This window comes from Manis javanica, chromosome 14, assembly GCF_040802235.1.
Source record: "Manis javanica isolate MJ-LG chromosome 14, MJ_LKY, whole genome shotgun sequence".
NCBI classification, from domain to species: domain Eukaryota; kingdom Metazoa; phylum Chordata; class Mammalia; order Pholidota; family Manidae; genus Manis; species Manis javanica.
Genome location: NC_133169.1, coordinates 87,857,835 through 87,876,638, shown reverse-complemented (window position 1 = coordinate 87,876,638; position 18,804 = coordinate 87,857,835). Strand labels below are relative to the sequence as shown.

Sequence of the window (18,804 nt, the reverse complement as noted above, 5' to 3'; positions counted from 1 at the left end):
GGCAGAATGGAATATTAAGGAACGGAAGGTGGTGTGTTCTTTGTTTTCAGATGTTTTTTCTTTTTAAGATTGAGGTCTTTCGATAATCCGTATGATTTTGAAGATGGAATTTTTTCTATTTTTTCCCCCAAAAAAAGTCATTGGAATTTTAATAGGGATTGCATTCAATCTGTAGATTGCTTTGGTTAGTTCTGTAAGGTTTTGATAGACACTCTTTATCAGGTTAAGGTTGTTTCCTCCAATTCTTAGTCTGCTAAAAGATTTGAAGATGTGTTGGATGTTCTCAAGAGCTTTATTATGCTTCTGTTGAAACGAACATATGGCTTTTTATCTTTAATCTCTTAATATGCAGTTTTACATTATTAGATTTTCTTACACTGAAACATTCTTGCATCCCTAAAATAAACCCTACTTAGCCATAAGCTATATTTTTAAATATGTAATAGGTAGGATTTGATAGAATCTCCATTAAGATTTTGAATCAACATTGTTTAATGAGATTTCCCGTTGCTGTTCTCACTTCCGTCTATTGACCTTTTGGAAAATATTTTTACTTTTATCCATTCCTCTGAGAACACTGATGAAATATTAATTGGAAACGGTATCAACTCACCAGGTTTTCTAGTACAACCTCCAGTTTGTTTTTTTAAAACCTTTCCATCCATATTGTTTTGGTGCTTTTAAGTCTCATTAAATAACTACTCAACATGCTTTACTGCAGTTCGCTAAAGATTTAATCTGTTTTTCTTGAAAATATCTGGTTTTTCTCCATCTATTACTTACCACAAATGCTTCTTGCTTCATATCATGTTGTTGTTCTTCCCAGTCTCTCTTGCTTTTCGTTTTCTCTCCTTTTCCAGTCTTTGTCTTTGATCAGAACTTTAGGTCTTCTTTTAGGATCTTTAAAAAGAATTTCACTCATGCCATCTGCCTAGCGTATATTAGTCCCAGCATTGGTATTGACAGAACTTTCCTTTTCTTGCCACTAGTTTCAGGATGACCTTTACTGTGTACTTCTATTTGTCATCAGCAGACTTCTTCCTTGTTTGCATTTCAATACTTTATACTCTTCTGTTTGTTATTTCCTATTATTTTCTTTAAGTTTATGCTGATATATATATATTTTTGCCTTGTTTCTTGAGTGGCAAGCTAAATTCATTTATTTTAAATAATTTTTAAAAATTACTGCATTTGTCTATAAATTTACCACTAAATACTCCTTTAGCTGCAATCCACAATTTTTAATAAATAACATTTACATTTTTGGTCATTCCAAAAAGTTATTTCCATTGTGATTTTTTTTAAATCCAAGAATAATTTAAGGGTGTAGATTTAAATATACAAGCTTTTTGTTTCCTTTTGCTATTTTTAAATGTTTGCTTTGTGATTTTTCCAGCTTTACTGAGGTATAATTGATGAATAAAATTGATTCATCAATGAAAAAGTTAACACATCCATCACCTCACATATTTACTTTTTTTTCTATGAAAACGTTTAAGTTCTACTTTTTTAGATTTCAATGATACAATACAGAGCTATCAACTGTAGACTCCATGTTATACATAGATATTCAGATCTTATTCATTTTATAACTGAAAATTGGTACCCTTTAGCCAACCTCCATTTCCCAGCCCCCAGATTTGTGATTTAAGTACTCAGTATGAGGCAAGTATATTGGTACTTTGAAATCTGCTCTACCTTTTTTTGTGATGACTGTATATAGTAAATTGTTGTAGACTTTCCATATGCTCATATAAAGAATGGCTGTTCTATATTTGTTGTGTATAGGATTCTATTCAGATCTATCAGATCAAACTTACAGGTTCTGTTTTTCAAATCTTCTGCATGCCTAGTAATTTTCTGCAGGATATTTCTTATGGAAGCATGTTAAAATCTCCTGGTATTACTTTTAAAACTACATTGTTTGGTGATGGTAGCACATAAGTTTTAAATCTTTTTGGTTGTCTTTTGTAACTATGATCAGTTAATTTTTAAAAATTACCATTAATGTTTGTTGCCTTAAACACTATACTCTGCTGTTATATTAATATTGATATTACTTCTTTCCTGTGTTTGTGTATATCTTTATTTTCACTAAAAAATAAAGATATGTACCTCCTTATTTTCAACATTCCAGTAAAATTTTGTCTTAAGTTTGTATCTTTTCAGCAGAAAATAGATGAATTTTTAAAATTATCCAACTTGGTAACTAGTAATCTTTGTGTTTTAATAGATAAACTTAGCTCATTTATATATATATATATATAAATACATATATGTATTTATATACAGAAGTAAAATTTAAAATTAAAGAGCTAAGAACATCAAATCACTTACATTATTAATTGAGAGCATACTCTTGGTGCCAAACAAATTAAAAAATAAAACTAGAAGTCCACACTTTGACATTCAGCAAGCGTGAAAATTTTAAAAAGCATCAGAGAGAAAACAGAGTGAAATGACAATTTGTTGACAGAAAATTTCTCTAGCAACAATAAACCCAGAAGACAATGTGCTTTTCAACATTTTGGTTTATATATTTATTTCAATTGGAAGAGCTTTTTTTTAAATTTGCTCTTTCTCTTCTACTTTCTCTCCCTCTCTTCCTCCCTCCTGAGTGCAGCACTCTGTCCCTTACAGTTTCGAAACTGTTTCAGTCCGACTCCAGGCCCCAGCCCATAACTAGGTCTTTTAATGGTGTTCAGAAGTAGTATTCTGAATTATCACAGCTCATGTCTGAGAGACTTACTGTTTATTTTCTGAAGCCCCCTCTCTTCCTTAGTCTGCAGCTTGCAACAACTTACGACCATAGGAATTGGCAGGCAGAATTTTTATGTGATTTCCCCCTGTTAACTAGCAGAGGGACCTAATTGCTTATTTTGGATTCAAGTAATAAGCCTGGCTCAGGTCTCTTGTGCAGCCTGAAGCACTTTTGTCTCTAATACACTACTGGAATAATCTCCTGACCTTCAATGCCTGCATCTAAACCAAGACTAGAACTCCCCTAGCTTTAGCCTGGCTCTCCACTTCCTGTTTCTTCTTCAATCCATTTATATATTAATCTTTTATTTGTGCTTTATCATACTTTTGCTTTCCTATTTTTATATTTTATATATCTCTTCAGTTTATTGGAGCAGCGTCTATCAAAGCATAGACTTACTCCCCTACGATGCATTTCTTGTGAAGAGTAAACACACATTAAAATGGAATACATACTTGATTTTTGTTAGTCCTCCCCACCACAGGCATAATATATGTCAGGAAGCTGCAAAACTATTTCCCGAGTTGCATAGTAAATTTTCAGTAGTTGATTTTATTACTTCATTTCATAAGTTACTTAAACATTTGATGTATTCTTCAGCATGTATAAAATATCACAAAGGACAGAACAAAGGGCTAAGATATTCAACAATAATTTAAATTTGTAACTTTGATTTCCATAATTTTATACTAACACAATGGAAAATACACCTTAAATGATCTTTACCTCTTCAAATGTCCTCAGACAAAATAACACTCTGACGGATGATATCTACATTAAATTTAGGGCTAAATTAGGATTCATTTGTAACAACAGAATCTTGAAAACAGTATTACTCACATAAATATTAGTGGACCTTTTCTAGTCAAACCCTAACCTTGCCAGATAAGAGAAAGGTAAATACAGAAAAATGAAATTATTTGGCCAAAGGCAAGCAAGAAAATGTTAAAAGTCAGAGTAGTGCTCTTTCCACAACCAACACAGCACCTCACACGTACTCTATTGTGTGTATGTAACCACCTACATTGTGACTAGTCTCCTTTTCAGTGAATGAGCAATTATAAACATAACTGGATATAAACACAATAGTAATTTGCCAGGATTTGTAAATATTATATATAAAGACATATGGGAAATAGAACTGTTAGTAGTAAACAGTAAAAGAAATAAACTCAGGAATTTTTATACACATAAATTTACTACAGAAAGTGTACCTGAGAAAATGTTTCCGTTTTGTCTTCAAGCAAAGCCTGGGATGTCAGAAGAGGCTCGCTTTTCGCACAGCTCTCCTGGCTGATGAGCGTGTCCGCGTAGTTGGGCTGGGGGAAGATCACGTGACTCTCCCGCGAGTCCGCAGTGAGGGACACCTCGTGGGAATAGGTCTGCAGGAAAGCCCGCACCCCGTCCACGCCCACAAAGGGCGAGGCCCCCACGCCCACCAGCCCGCCGCCCACGGCCGGCAGCAGACGCGACGCGTGCCAGCGCCTCAGCCTGAGGGCCAGCAGCACGATGACAAAGGCGAGGAAGACGCAGGAGACCGCGGCCACCGCCACCACCAGGTACAGCGTGAGGCCAGACGCGTCCGGGTCGGCCGGGGCCTTCATGCTGTCCAGGTCGGCCAGGACGTCTGGGATGCTGTCGGCCACGGCCACCGTGAGCGTGACGGTGGCCGAGAGAGGGGGCTGGCCGTGGTCCTGGACCGCCACCACCAGGCTCTGCTTGAGCGCGTCCCTGTCCAGCAGGGCCCGCGCTGTGCGCACCTCGCCCGTGTGCAGCCCCACCGCGAAGAGCCCTGGCTCGCTGGCCTTGAGCAGGCGGTAGGACAGCCAGGCGTTCTGGCCCGAGTCTCTGTCCACCGCCACCACCTTGGTCACCAGGTAGCCGGGCTCTGCGGAGCGGGGTGCCAGCTCCACGCCTGTGGACCCGTCGGTGGGGAGGGCGGGGTACAGGATCTCGGGGGCGTTGTCGTTCTGGTCCAGCACAAACAGGCTCAGAGACACGTTGCTGCTGAGTGGAGGGTCCCCGCTGTCACAAACTATCACTCTCAGTTGTAAGTCCTGCAACTTCTCATAGTCAAAGGATTGCAGGGCATACAGGATGCCAGTGTCCGAGTTGATGGAGACATAGGAGGATAGAGGCGCCCCCTGGATTGTGTCCTCGGCCAGGGCATATGTCACTTGTGCATTCTCGTTGCTGTCAGCATCATAGGCTGTCACCGAAAAGATGGAGGCACCTCTTGGGTTGTTTTCCAGAATAAAGGTGGAGTAGGAGTCCTGAGAGAACACAGGGGAGTTGTCGTTGATATCTGTCACTTGCAGTGAAATGTGCATTTCAGTAGATAGAGTTGGAATTCCCTGATCTGTTGCTGTTACTGTGATGTTGTACCTGGAGGTAAGTTCTCTGTCCAGTGTTCTTTCTGTCACTAAGTGGTAATAATTATCATCTAACTTTTCTAATTTAAAGGGTAGATTTCCAGGAATGGAACATGCAGCATTTCCATTGTCTTCCGAGTCCAGGTCATGAACGCTGATAAGAGCAATTATGGCCCCAGGAGGAAAGTTTTCTGGGACTGCAGTAGTGACTGAGGTAATGGTCACCTCTGGGGCATTATCATTTATGTCCAGGACTTTGACCAGCACTTTAGCTCTGGCCATGAGGCCTGCACCATCTTGAGCTTGAATTTCCATTGTATAAATTTTGTGTTCTTCGAAATCCAAGTGTTCTTTATTTGATATTTCTCCTGTGTAAGAATTCAACTGAAATATCTGGGCTACTTTGTGGTCTATATTGTGAAATGCATATGTTACTTCTCCATTGGCTCCTTCATCTGGGTCTGTGGCTTTTACCATAAGCAGCTGAGTGCCCAACAGCACATTCTCTGGGACACTTATATGGTACTCGGCTTGAGTAAACACTGGAGGGTTGTCATTTGCATCCACCACCTGAACATGAATGTGGAGGGTTCCTGAACGTACTGGGTGGCCCCCATCAGAGGCAGTGAGGAGGAGGTGGTGCACAGGTTCTTCTTCCCTGTCCAGGGGACTCTGCAGCACCATCTCTGGGTGTTGGGACCCGTCAGCTCCCTGTTGTACATCCAGGATGAAATGAGGGTTGGAACTGAGCTGGTAGTTCTGGAGTGAATTCACACCCACATCAAGGTCTTGCCCAAAAGGCAGAGGGATCCTGGTACCTGGAGTGGTTATTTCATTCATTTTAAATTCCACTTCCTCTAACTGGAATTGGGGAGTGTTGTCATTAATATCTATTATTTCCACTTCTACAGGGAAAAGCTTCATTTTATCCTCTACCAAGATGTTAAAACTCACCAGGCACCGCGCGCTCTGAGCGCAGAGCTCCTCCCGGTCTATCCTGCCCGCAGTGACCAGGCTGCCGCTCCGCGCGTTCAGGGCGAAGAGCTGCGTCCTACCTCGGGAGACGATGCGCACTCCGCGCTCTGGGAGCTCCTGGGGTTGTAGCCCCAGATCTTTGGCTATATTGCCTACGAAGAAACCTTTGTCTGTCTCCTCCCGCACCGAGTAACGTATCTTCCCAGCCCGGACTTCCAACAGCAGTCCCAGAAAAAGGCACAACAGGACCAGCCGGCTGCAGCCACATAGCTTCTCCCAAATCGCCATTGCGCTCTCGTTTGTAGTTTTTCTCCTAGTCCGATACCAAGGGTATTGTTTCTCTGCTCTTCTGAGCCTAAATTAACTGAATTTTCAGGAGAATTCAGAGTGGAGAATGGTCCAAAAGTAGGGTCTGGGCAGCCTCAGGGAGACGGTTTTGAATCTGGCAGTGATGGAGATTCTAATAAGCTTTTTTTTTTCTTTTTTCTTTTGAGGGCTGCATATGTATGGGTGTGCTTCCTGTATCTCCCAGACTGGTGAGCAGCGGCGCCCAGAGTCCTAACCAAGTACTGCACTCCTAGATGATACTTAAACTTTCTCTTCTCATTAACTTGATCTATCCTTAAGTCTTAGTTTTTTTAATCAAAGAAATAGTTACACATTCTACAATATATGTATTAAAAAGAGAAGAAAAGAAACCCTTCCATTTGCAACAACATGGATGGATCTAGAGGGTATTATGCTCAGTGAAATAAGCCATGTGGAGAAAGACAGATACCATATGATTTCACCTATTTGTGGAATATAAATACAAAGCAAAACAGAAAGAACAAAACATCAGTAGACTCATAGACGCTGAGAAGGCACTAGTGGTTACCATGGGGCAGGGGGAGGGGTGGGTGCAGAAGGGAAGGGAGATAAAGGGGCACAGAAATTCTCAATCATAATGTAGATTGGTCATAGGGATATGATAGTACAACATGGAGAATATAGCCAATGATTCTGTAACATCTTCCTACGTTGGCAGATAGAGGCCCTACTACTGGGGGTGAGGATTTTTAATAATATCGGTAACTGTTGAACCACTCTGTCATATACTTGAAACTAATAAAAGATTGTATATCAATAAAAAATAAAAATTAACTAATAATTATTAATTAAAAAGAGAAAAGAGAAACAACTATGTTCATTAATTAAGCATATCTAAATGTTAACTTGCAATATAAGTCGGATCCCAGTTTTCCCAAGTTATCTGCTTTCCCTGTTTAGTGTTCAGGGAGTAAGGACAAAATCATCCCTCCACTTCTGTAGTACCTTGACCACTTAATAATTTTCTGCGTCACATAGAAGATCAACTGCTCTTTGAAAGAAGAATGAAATAACTAAAGGAAAAATAAGCTTTTAGAATGTAAACTAGACTTAAAAAAATTGGACTGTCCCATTTCCTTTCCCTTGTACTTTGAACGTTTATCAGAAACCTTGGAGTTCTGAAGGACATGTTTTACGCTATCCTTAGTTTTCCTCTTTTTCTAGTGTCTATGTATTACATGGATTTTAAAAGATCTTTAATTTTAATTCACCCAAAGGTAATATTTTTGAATAAAATAACACTGAGCTCTTGGAATGTCACTGGAAAATTGTCACATGAATATATAATTTAGACCTCACATTTAAGAGACACAAGGTAGTATATAAGGGCCATATATTTGTTTTTAGACAGGCTACTAGGATAATATGCATTCTTCTACAATCACTCTTAGTGAGAAGATGATTTTCTTAAGCAGCAGGATTTTTAAACTAGATTGCTTTTCTTCTTTAGTCACTGCAAAATTAGTCAAAGGTTACTAACTAAAATGTCTCAGGCTTACAGTAATTTATTTATCTTTACCCAAAAGTTAGGAATGTTCTTTGCATTCCAGAGGTTGACATTTTTCAGGAACAAACTGGGCCAGATATATTGCAGCCCATCCATGGAAACCATGACTAGAAAGGTCTGGAAAATGAAGAAAGAAAGGATATAACCAAAGGCCACAAGAACAGTTCTTGGAAAAAGAACTTCTGTTCCTGTATAACCAAATCTATAGTCTCTCAGCTTCTCAAAGACAAGTATATGGAGCCCAAAGAGAAACTTAATGATACAGTGAACATCTTTCAGTATTGCATGGAAAGACTTTTTAGCAGGAAACACAACTTTCTAGAATATATATTAATAGCATAAGTTTTCCCCAAAGGAACTGTCTGGGATAATGAGATAAATCAAATGTACATAGAAACTAGAAAGTGAGCTTGTAGAGTGCTCCCCAACCCCACCAACAAAATACAAGCAGGACTGATTTATAACAGGGTAAGATTTATAAACTACAAGTATTAAAACTCACATGTATACATTTGAATCCAATGTAATAGTTACATCTGCACTGCTGGCACTACAGAGAATATCCAGTTGAAAGTTGTTTCTCAAGTTAACCTGAAGAAATTAAAATTTTGGCAATATCTAAAGCCACATACAGGTAGATAGTAGGAATAGTGTGAATTGCTCTCGCTGAAGCGGAAGGAAATCCAAACCCAGGACTGAGCCAGAAACCAGGCTGAAAGCAGAGCTATGGCCAGTCACTGTGAGGAGGTAGAGCACCAAGATCAAGACCAAGGCCAGGACCAGGCAAAACTATAGCTGTGCCTGCCTGTGGCAGGTGGCGCGTGGCTACTGAGGTCCACCAGCAACTCCTGGAAACTGCAGGCAAAGACTAGGTGTAGCGTGAAGGCTGCCATCACTGTGCACAGAAACCAGAAAGCCTTGGAAAGCAGCATCTACCCCCAGGTTGAAGAGTTGGATTAACTGGTATGAAGCATGTGATAGGACAGCCCCTGTCAGCGTCCACCTTTGTGACCAGGTAACCAGGCTGCACCCTGTGTGGTGCCGCATCAAACAAGGCTGCAATTTCCAGCTTCAGCTCCCGCATTTTCACAATGGTGGTCCACCATCACAGGCAGGCTGCAGTGAACACCATGGTGCTCTGTGCTCACCAATACATTGGACCACAATGCCCACAGCACTGGGTCTCTGGTCAGGAAGATGTAAGAGGTGCTAGGGCCCCAAGTCCAAGTGGGAAGTGCTAAAGTGAGACGGAGGCTCTGGGTAGGTGTTTCTGGTTCTCCTAGACTGATCTTATAGGAGGCCTGCTGGAAAACCAGAGCATTTTTGTTGATGTAATATGCAAGGTGATGTTTGTGCTGGACGACAGAGACAGCTTGTCCTTGTTGGTGGCTCTGATGGTTCCACCGTACTTGAAGTCTACTCACAGTTTAGAATTCCATCTGCTAGTGGTTTACAAAGAATTACACAGTAATTCTCAGAAGTCGATTTTTTGGCTGTGTATATCTTGTGCCTCTCCACTTAAGAAAGCCTCTTGAGTCCTGTTGTTTTTGTTAGGGCAACCACAGTGCTTGCCTGTCATAGGAGGACACACCCAGCTGTCAGTCACCTGCACAGCATTACAGTTCTCAATCTCCTTTTCAGCCAGGATTCTGAAATGGGCCCTTAAAATGCCTCCAATCTTCTCCTTGATGAAACTGTCACTCTTCTCCATGATGTAACTGTCACTCTTCAAAATCAAAGATGGTGCTGTCATCATTGGATGGTAGATATAGTCTGTATGCCCTGTAAGATTATGTGGAAAATGTAGAGCAACTCTTACTTTACAGGTGTCATCTAGGTCAGTGGGGATCACCTGGAGAATGGAGAGGAGGTGGTGGAGGGCAGGCTCTCCTGGGGGTGGACTCAGCTCTGCACCTGTGGCTCAGCATGAGAGGACTGGCATTGGCATCCAACATCTGCGTCTTTGCCCTGAGCTGTTATGCCCCCCACCATCACTAAGTGATAGCAGCTCTGCTCCTCTGGCCCGTTTACTCAATAGGAACCAGAGTATTTGCTGCCCTAGTGCTTTTACTTTGCGGGGGCAAAGGAGATGGTTATTGAAAGTAATCTGATAAATGCGTAGAGAATTACTTGCAGGGTACAAATCTACTGCAGTAAACTTTGCTCCTTTTAAACTGTTTCCCAGAATTCTCAAAACAAAATGCCTGCATTAAAAGCTGTATGTTATTTATATTCAGGATGAATATGTTTGTATGAAAAGCATTTATAGGATTTCCAGGGAAGACTTCAGATTCCAGGGGCCTGCCGACTTACCTTGGCATATTCTAAACCGATCCTGTGATTCTGGAGCTCGTCCCTGCTCTCTTCGCTGGCAGTAAATAGAGGTTTCTTAGCACTCACCCGTGATTCTGGTCACCGAGTTGCAGATCTTTGGCGAGATGCCCCAGGTTTAAACCCTTGACCTTCTCTTTCGGAATCTTGCAGTGCATTTGCTTCGTAGTTCACGAGGCTAAACAGACATCAGAAAGGGAAACCGCGCTTCTCTTGATTCACGCACCTTCCCTGTGGGCGACTTCTTCCCGTCTCTTCTCCATGCTGCTTCTCAGATCTGAGTACACCTCGCGACGGTTGCTCCCGGATTACAAAGGTGCGCTGGAAAGAAAAGCGCCTCACTCGCGGCCATTACACATCGTGAAGCTCCCGACCCAGATATTTGGAAGAGCTTGCGGGAGGGACAGCGTGCAGAGCCCGCTCCTGATGTGTTTCTCAGAAGTCTGCGGGAATCGCTGCGTCAGAATCACCAGTGGACTGCTTTGCGTCACTCTAGCCAGGGATTGGCCGGCAGCGGCACCCAGAGGCCCAGTACGGTATCTACCGCATGTGATTTCTGAAAATCAGGACACTGGACTTGCTTTATTTCCGACGCTTAACTTTAGAATATCAGCTAGTTTAAAACAAAGGCTGCAAATCATTATTTCTTTTTGACAAAATATTCATAAAACGGTCTTGCCACAGAATTTAAATCAAACGTTTTAATTTATTAAAATTCTTATCAGCTTAAAATAAAAATTCTTACAAAAGTTTCCCTCTTGAAGTTTCCTTTTGAAGATGACTATTTACTATTGAAGCCTGTCTTTCTTAAAAATGTTTTACTCAAGAAATTACCCATTGTAAAAAGAAGTGTATATTACAAAAAGAATTCTCACTAAATTCTACAAAATTTTCACTATAAAAAGGTAGAAAATACCGATAAAATTGAGAAATCAAGTAATTGCACTATATAATTACAGATATAAAGAACTTATATTTGATGCCTACATATATACATATATACTTACACGCTTTATTCTTTTTTACTGTGGTAAAATGCACATAATGTAAAGTTTACTATGTTAATGATTTTTTTTTTTTTTTGCCATCCCATCCCTCTTCCTCAGGTTGGTTTTTTTTTCTTTTGGTATCATTAATCTACAATTACATGAGGAACATTATGTTTACTAGGCTCACCCTTCACCAAGTCCCCCCCACAAACCCCATTACAGTCACTGTCCATCAGCATAGTAAGATGCTGTAGACTCACTACTAGTCTTCTCTGTGTTGCACATCCCTCCACATGCCACCCCCACATTATACATGCTAATCATAATGCCCCCTTTATTCATCCCCCTTGTCCCTCCCTTTCCACCCATCCTCCCCAGTCCCTTTTCCTTTGGTAACTGTTAGTCCATTCTTGGGTTCTGTGATTCTGCTGCTGTTTTGTTCCTTCAGTTTTTCTTTCTTCTTATACTCCACAGATGAGTGAAATCATTTGGTACTTGTCTTTCTCCACCTGGCTTATTTCACTGAGCACAATACCCTCTAGCTCCATCCATGTTATTGCAAATGGTAGGATTTATTTTCTTCTTATGGCTGAATAATACTCCATTGTATATATGTACCACCTCTTCTTTATTCATTCATCTACTGATGGACACTTAGGTTGCTTCCATTTCTTGGCTATTGTAAACAGTGCTGCAATAAACATAGGGGTGCATCTGTCTTTTTCAAACTGGGCTGCTGTATTCTTAGGGTAAATTCCTAGAAGTGGAATTCCTGGGTCAAATGGTATTTCTATTTTGAGCTTTTGAGGAACCTCCATACTGCTTTCCACAATGGTTGACAGTTAATGATTTTTAAGTGCACAGGTCAGTGGTATTACACTCATAATGTTGTGCAACCATAGCTACTATCCATTTCCAGAACTCTTCTCATCTTGTAAAACTGAATCCTATACTCATTAGATGATCATTCCTCATTCTCCCCTTTCCAGCCCCTGGAAAATACCATTCTACCTTCTGTATGATTTTGACTACTCTAAATACTTCATATGAGTGGAATCATAGAGTATTTGTCTTTTTGTGAACATCTTATGTTATACAGCATATCCTCAAAGCTCATCCATACTGTAACATATGTCAGAATGTCCTTCCTTTTTAAGGCTGAATAATATTCCATTGTACGTATGGACCACAGTTTACTTATTCATTCATCTGTCAATGGACAATTGGGTTGCTTCTAATTGTTAGCCTATTGTGAATAATGCTGCTACTAATATGGGTATACAAATATCTCTTTGAGACCCAGCTTTCAATTTGTTGCAGTATGCATCCAGAAGTGGAACTGCTGGATCACAAGGTAATTTTATTTTTAATTTTTTTGAGGAACCACTACACTGTTTTCCATGGTGGCTGTGCCATTTTATATTTTCACCAACAGTGCACAAGGGTTTCAATTACTCTATATCCTTGCTAACACTTGTTATTTTCTGTTTTTTTGACAGTAGCCACTTCAATGCGTGTGAGGTAGTATCTCCTTGTTTTGATTTGCATTCCCCTAATAGTGATGTTGAACATCTTTTCATGTGCTTATTAGCCATTTGTATTTTTTGTAATTACACATATATATAGCATAATACTCCCAAATAATCAGCTCTTTCACAGATACTATTGGTTGCTTACATAGAATGAATATGTGTCTCCCCAAAATTCATATGTTGAAACCTAATCCCCAGTGTGATCAGGTATCAGGGCTTTGGGCAGGTGATTAAGTTGGGAGGGTGGAGTCCTCATGAATGGAATTAGTGCCCTTATAAAAGAGGCTGCATAGAAGATGATCATCAAAAAACCTCCACAAAGATCCAGGTGATGCTGCAGTTGTAGCTGCATCCATCCCACTGTTTCCTGGACTTGCCATTGGAATGAAGAAGGAGATATCTAAGCTGGCCTGTGCATACAGTAAAACAACAAATTTGACTGGATCTATAATGTTGGAACTCAACCAGGAATTAGGAGAAGTGCAAGTTGTAGCGTTCCAAAATCTTACGACTACAGACCATCTACGGTTAAAAGAACATATGGGATGTGAACAGTTCCCAGGAATGGGTTGTTTTAATTTGTCTGATTTCTCTCAGACTGTTCAAGTACAGTTGGACAATATACATCATATCATAGACAAATTTTCACAAATGCCTAGGGTGCCTAACTGGTTTTCTTGGCTTCACTGGAGATGGCTGGTAATTATAGATCTGCTTTGGTTATGTAACTGTATTCATATTATGTTAATGTGTGTGCGCAGTTTTGTTGGTAGTTTAAAACCTATACATGCTTAAGTTACTCTACAAGAAGATATGTCAGAGAAATAATCAATCCTCCCATGTTTTCTTCCATCTGCTACCTCTATAGCTTTTCTTCTTCCTTCCTAATTACAACCCTTAAATAGAATTCATGCCTCATATCGAATTTACCGAGTATCGTAATTCCTCCAAGTGGTACAGATACCTCAAGACAAATGCTGGGCATAGAAGCCACAGGGCATAAATCTGCAAAGAAGTAAAAAGCTAACCTTTTCAAACAATATGGCTTCTCTCTCACTTACCAACTTTACATCTCCTTGTATGGCCCTGGAAGATGACTGGTTAGCCAGAGACAGGTAAGATTCCTCAAGGGAGGAACAACCTAAGACAGGCACAGTCGCAGGGGGGCCATCAGGTGAGAAATTGGGGATCAACAGTGGTGAAGCTTAGAACCTCACCCCCCCTGTTTTGAGAGAAATCTTCTGCATCCATGGATGTTTTAATGCCCTTGTCTAGCTTGGATTAACACATAGTCTACAGGCACACACCTGATTATCTACAATTGCTCTCTTACAACACTAAACTATGTTTTCTACCTTTATCTTGCATCTACCTACCACTTCAGCATTTTATTAAAAATAATAATAATAATAAAGGGAGAAATGTGGGATCCACATATAAATTAAGTATAAAAATCAAACGAATATTCATATTTGACCTGATTGTTTATAGTTCATAATGCGTGATCAAAATCGAAAGTTTCTGTGATGACTGCCCTTGTACTGTTCACCATGTAAGAACTTATTCACTATGTAAGAATTTGTTCACCATGTAAGAACTTGTTCATTATGCTTCAGAAGATTGGAGACTGACGAGAATTAGGATTGAGATGGATTAATGATTGTGCATTGAGCATTGACTCCCCTATACAGAATTTTATTGTCGTTAACAACCATTTGATCAATAAATATGAAAGATGTCCTCTCAAAAAAAAAAAAAAGAGGCTGCATAACCCATAGACCAATGGAACAGACTAGAGATCCCTGATATAAACCCAAACATATATGGTCAATCAATATATGATAAAGGAGCCATGGACATACAATGGGGAAATGACAGCACCTTCAACAGCTGGTGTTGGCAAAACTGGACAGCTACATCCAAGAGAATGAAACTGGATTATTGTTTAATCCCATACACAGAAGTAAACTAGAAATGGATCAAAGACCTGAATGTAAGTCACAAAACCATAAAACTCTTAGAAGACAACATAGGCAAAAATCTCCTGAATATAAGCATGACCAACTTCTTCCTGAATGCATCTCCTCGAGCAAGGGAAACAAAAGCAAAAATGAACTCACAGGACTACATAGAACTAAAAAGCTTCTGTACGGTAAGGGACACCATCAACAGAACAAAAAGTCATTCTACAGTATGGGAGAATATATTTGTAAATGACATATCCAACAAGGGGTTAACATCCAAAAATATATAAAGAACTTACACGCCTCAACACCCAAAAAGCAAATAACCTGTAACAAATGGGCAGAGGATATGAAGAGACAATTCTCCAAACAAGAAATTCAGATGGCTAACAGACACATGAAAAGATGCTCCACATCACTAATCATCAGGGAAATGCAAATTAAAACCACAATGAGATACCACCTCACACCAGTAAGGATGGCCAGCATCGAAAAGACTAAGAACAACAAATGCTGGCGAGGATGCAGAGAAAGGGGAACCCTCCTACACTGCTGGTGGGAATGTAAGCTGGTTCAACCATTGTGGAAAGCAATATGGAGGTTCCTCAAAAAACTAAAAATAGACATACCATTTGACCCAGGAATCCTACTCCTTGGAATTCACCCAAAGGATAAACTTCTCAGTTTCAAAAAGACAATATACACTGCTATGTTTACTGCAGCACCTTTTACAATAGCCAATATATGTAAGCAACCTAAGTGTACATTAGTAGATGAATGGATGAAGAAAAGATGGTACATATACACAATGGAATACTATTCATCCATAAGAAGGAAACAAATCCTACAATTTGCAACAACCTGGATGGAGCTCGAGGATATTATGCTCAGTGAAATAAGCCAGGCAGAGAAAGACAAGTGCCAAATGATTTCCTTCATTTGTGGAGTATAACAAGGAAGCAAAACTAAAGGAACAAAATAGCAGCAGACTCAGAGACTCCAAGAAGGAACTAGTGGTTACCAAAGGGGAGGGGTGTGGGAGGGTGAAGGGGATTGAGGGATATTATATTTAGTACACATGGTGTGGGGGGATCACGGAGAAAACAGTGTAGCACAGAGAAGACAAATAGTGAATCCGTGTCATCTTACTACACTGATGGACAGTGATTGCATTGGGGTATGGGTGAGGACTTGAGAATATGGGTAAATGTAATAACCACATTGTTTTTTCATGCTTTTTCATTGTTTTTCACACTGTTTTTTCATGTGAAACCTTCTTAAGAGTATATATAAATAATACCTTAATAAAAAATTTTTAAAAAAATTGTCAGAGGATCTCAACAGACACTTATCCAAAGAAGAAATTCAGGCCAACAGGCACACTAATCATCAGAGAAATGCAAATTAAAACCTCAATGAGATATCACCTCACACCAGTTAGGATGGCCAACATTGAAAAGACAACAACAAATGCTGGTGACAATGTGGAGAAAGGGGAACCCTCCTACACTGCTGGTGGGAATGTAAATTAGTTCAACCATGTGGAAAGCAGTATGGAGGTTCCTCAAAAAACTAAAAATAGAAATACCATTTGACCCAGGAATTACACTCCTAGGAATTTACCCTAAGAATGCAGGATCCCAGATTGAAAAAGACATAGGCACCCCTATGTTTATCACAGCACTATTTACAATAGCCAAGAAATGGAAGCAACCTAAGTGTCCATCAGTAGATGAGTGGATAAAGAAGACGTGGTACATATACACAATGGAGTATTATTCAGCCATAAGAAGAAAACAAATCCTACCATTTGCAACAACATGGATGGAGCTAGAGGGTATTATGCTCAGTGAAATAAGCCAGGCAGAGAAAGACATGTATCAAATGATCTCACTCATCTGTGGAGTATAAGAACAAAGCAAAAACTGAAGGAACAAAACAGCAGCAGACTCACAGAACCCAATAATGGACTAACAATTACCAAAGGGAAATGGAGTGGGGAGGGTGGGGGAAAAGGGAGGGATAAGGGGATTAAGGGGCATTATGATTAGCACACATAATGTAAGGGGGGTACAGGGAAGGCAGTATAGCACAGAGAAGACATCTTACTATGCTGATGTACAGTGACACTATGCACAGTGACTCTGTAGCATCTTACTATGCTGATGGACAGTGACTGTAATGGGGTATGTGGTGGGGACTTGATAATTGGGGGAATCTAGTAATCACAATATTGCTCATGTGATGGTGTATTAATGATAACATAATAATAAAAAATAATAATAGTAAAACAAAATAAAGAATGGATATTGGGAGAGCAGCCACATAAGGGCTGCCACATAAGGGCTCAATAAATATTACCTGATACTAAAAAATATAGGTATATATATGCAAGCATAGGAAAAGAATCTGCACGGTTCTACAACAAAATGCTGAACAGTTTTTTTTTAACATGGGTAGTGGGATTATGAATAATTTTCATTTCCTGTATTTTCAATAGTCAATATGTATAAATGTAAAATAAAAAGCAGTAAAACATGTATTTTAAGGAAAAAATATAAAGGGCTCTGTAGAACATCTTCACCCCTCCCACTGTGTGGGATTACAGTGAAAAGACTGCTGTCTATGAACCAAGAAGCCTGGTTTCACCAGACACTAAATCTTCCATCACCTTCTGGAGACTGAGAAGTCTCCAGAACTGAGAAATATATTTCCATTGTTTACAAGCCATTCAGTTTATCCTATTGTTACAGCAGCCCAAGCTAAGATAGTTGCCCAGACCTTTCTCTCTTTTAGCATTTCCTTTTTAATTTAGGGGTCTACCTTCCATGTACCTAAAGGCATACTTAACCAGTTAATAGCTGTAGCAGGTTCTGATAGATCTAAACCAATAATGGCAATCTCATTCCTCTTGCCATTGTTTAATTAGGAATATAAGCTTAAAATAATAAGCTTTAGATAGGGTTTCTCAACCTTGGTAATATTTTGAGCCAGATAACTCTTTGTTGGTGGAGGCTTTTCTGTGCGTTATATAAGCAGCATTCTTGGCCTCTACTGACTAGATGCCACCAGACCCTACCTCCACAATTGTGCCAATCAAAAATGTCTCCAGATGTTACCAAATATCAATTACCATCATTCTGAAAACCATAGGCTTAGGGTATTCTCTGGATGACTGTTACTGAGTCAGGGATAAGTACATGGCCCACATTAGTCCAATCGGATTGAAAGACAGACTTTTCTTGGGGAAGCCACTCGCTAAACTTACCATGGAAAGAAGGAAGTTTCCCCATTACTGTTGGCAGGTTTCTTGAGACCAAAGACTTTGAAAGTTTATAAGATGAGGGCAAATCTGGAAGAATAGAAAAATTATAAATAAATGTTCATTCTCTAAAATTAGAAAGAGAAAAACAATTTGTGCCCGGCCATGATTTTATCATGTCTAGAGACAGCCATACTCCTAGAACTGCACTGTCCAACACAGTAACCACCAGCCATATGTGGTTACAGAACACTTGAAATGTGACTAGTCCAAATTCCAGATGCGCTGAAATATAAAATACCTAACAGATTTTGAATATGTTAAATTCTTACAAAATAAGAATGTAAAATTTGTTATTAATAATTTCTACATTATTAATGTTGAAATTATAATATTTTGGATTATTAGGTTAAGTAAAATATTATTGAAGTTAATTTCACTTCTTTTTGCTTTTTTAGTTGCCTATTAGGTAATTTAATATCACATATAGGACCTTCATCTGTGGCTTACATTATATTTCTATTGGACAGAGCTGCTCTAGACTATTTTTTTATATAACAGATTTTATTTTGTTTAAACCAGTGTAAATTAGGTTAATTTTTTTTTCTATAGAAAACAGCTTACTTCAAAAGAATGAATCAGTGATCTAGAAGGAAGAGCATGAGAAATTGCCCAAGCTGAAGAACAGTGGGGGGAAATTTTTTTTTAAGTCTCATGGACTAGTTAGATAATATAAAACAGT

At 39.4% G+C, this 18,804-nt stretch overlaps 1 protein-coding gene across 1 annotated transcript in view; it reads right to left on the bottom strand.

Moving 5' to 3' along the window:
- Window positions 1-7,137, bottom strand: part of LOC108392751 (protocadherin gamma-C4) — a 153,965-nt gene extending 146,828 nt beyond the window's left edge. Inside the window, exon 1 of the mRNA XM_037016267.2 lies at window positions 3,976-7,137. Within this exon, the coding sequence (XP_036872162.2) occupies window positions 3,976-6,396 (2,421 nt within the window). The 5' untranslated portion in view covers window positions 6,397-7,137. The remainder of the gene's footprint in view (window positions 1-3,975) is intronic.
- Window positions 7,138-18,804: the final 11,667 nt, after the last annotated feature.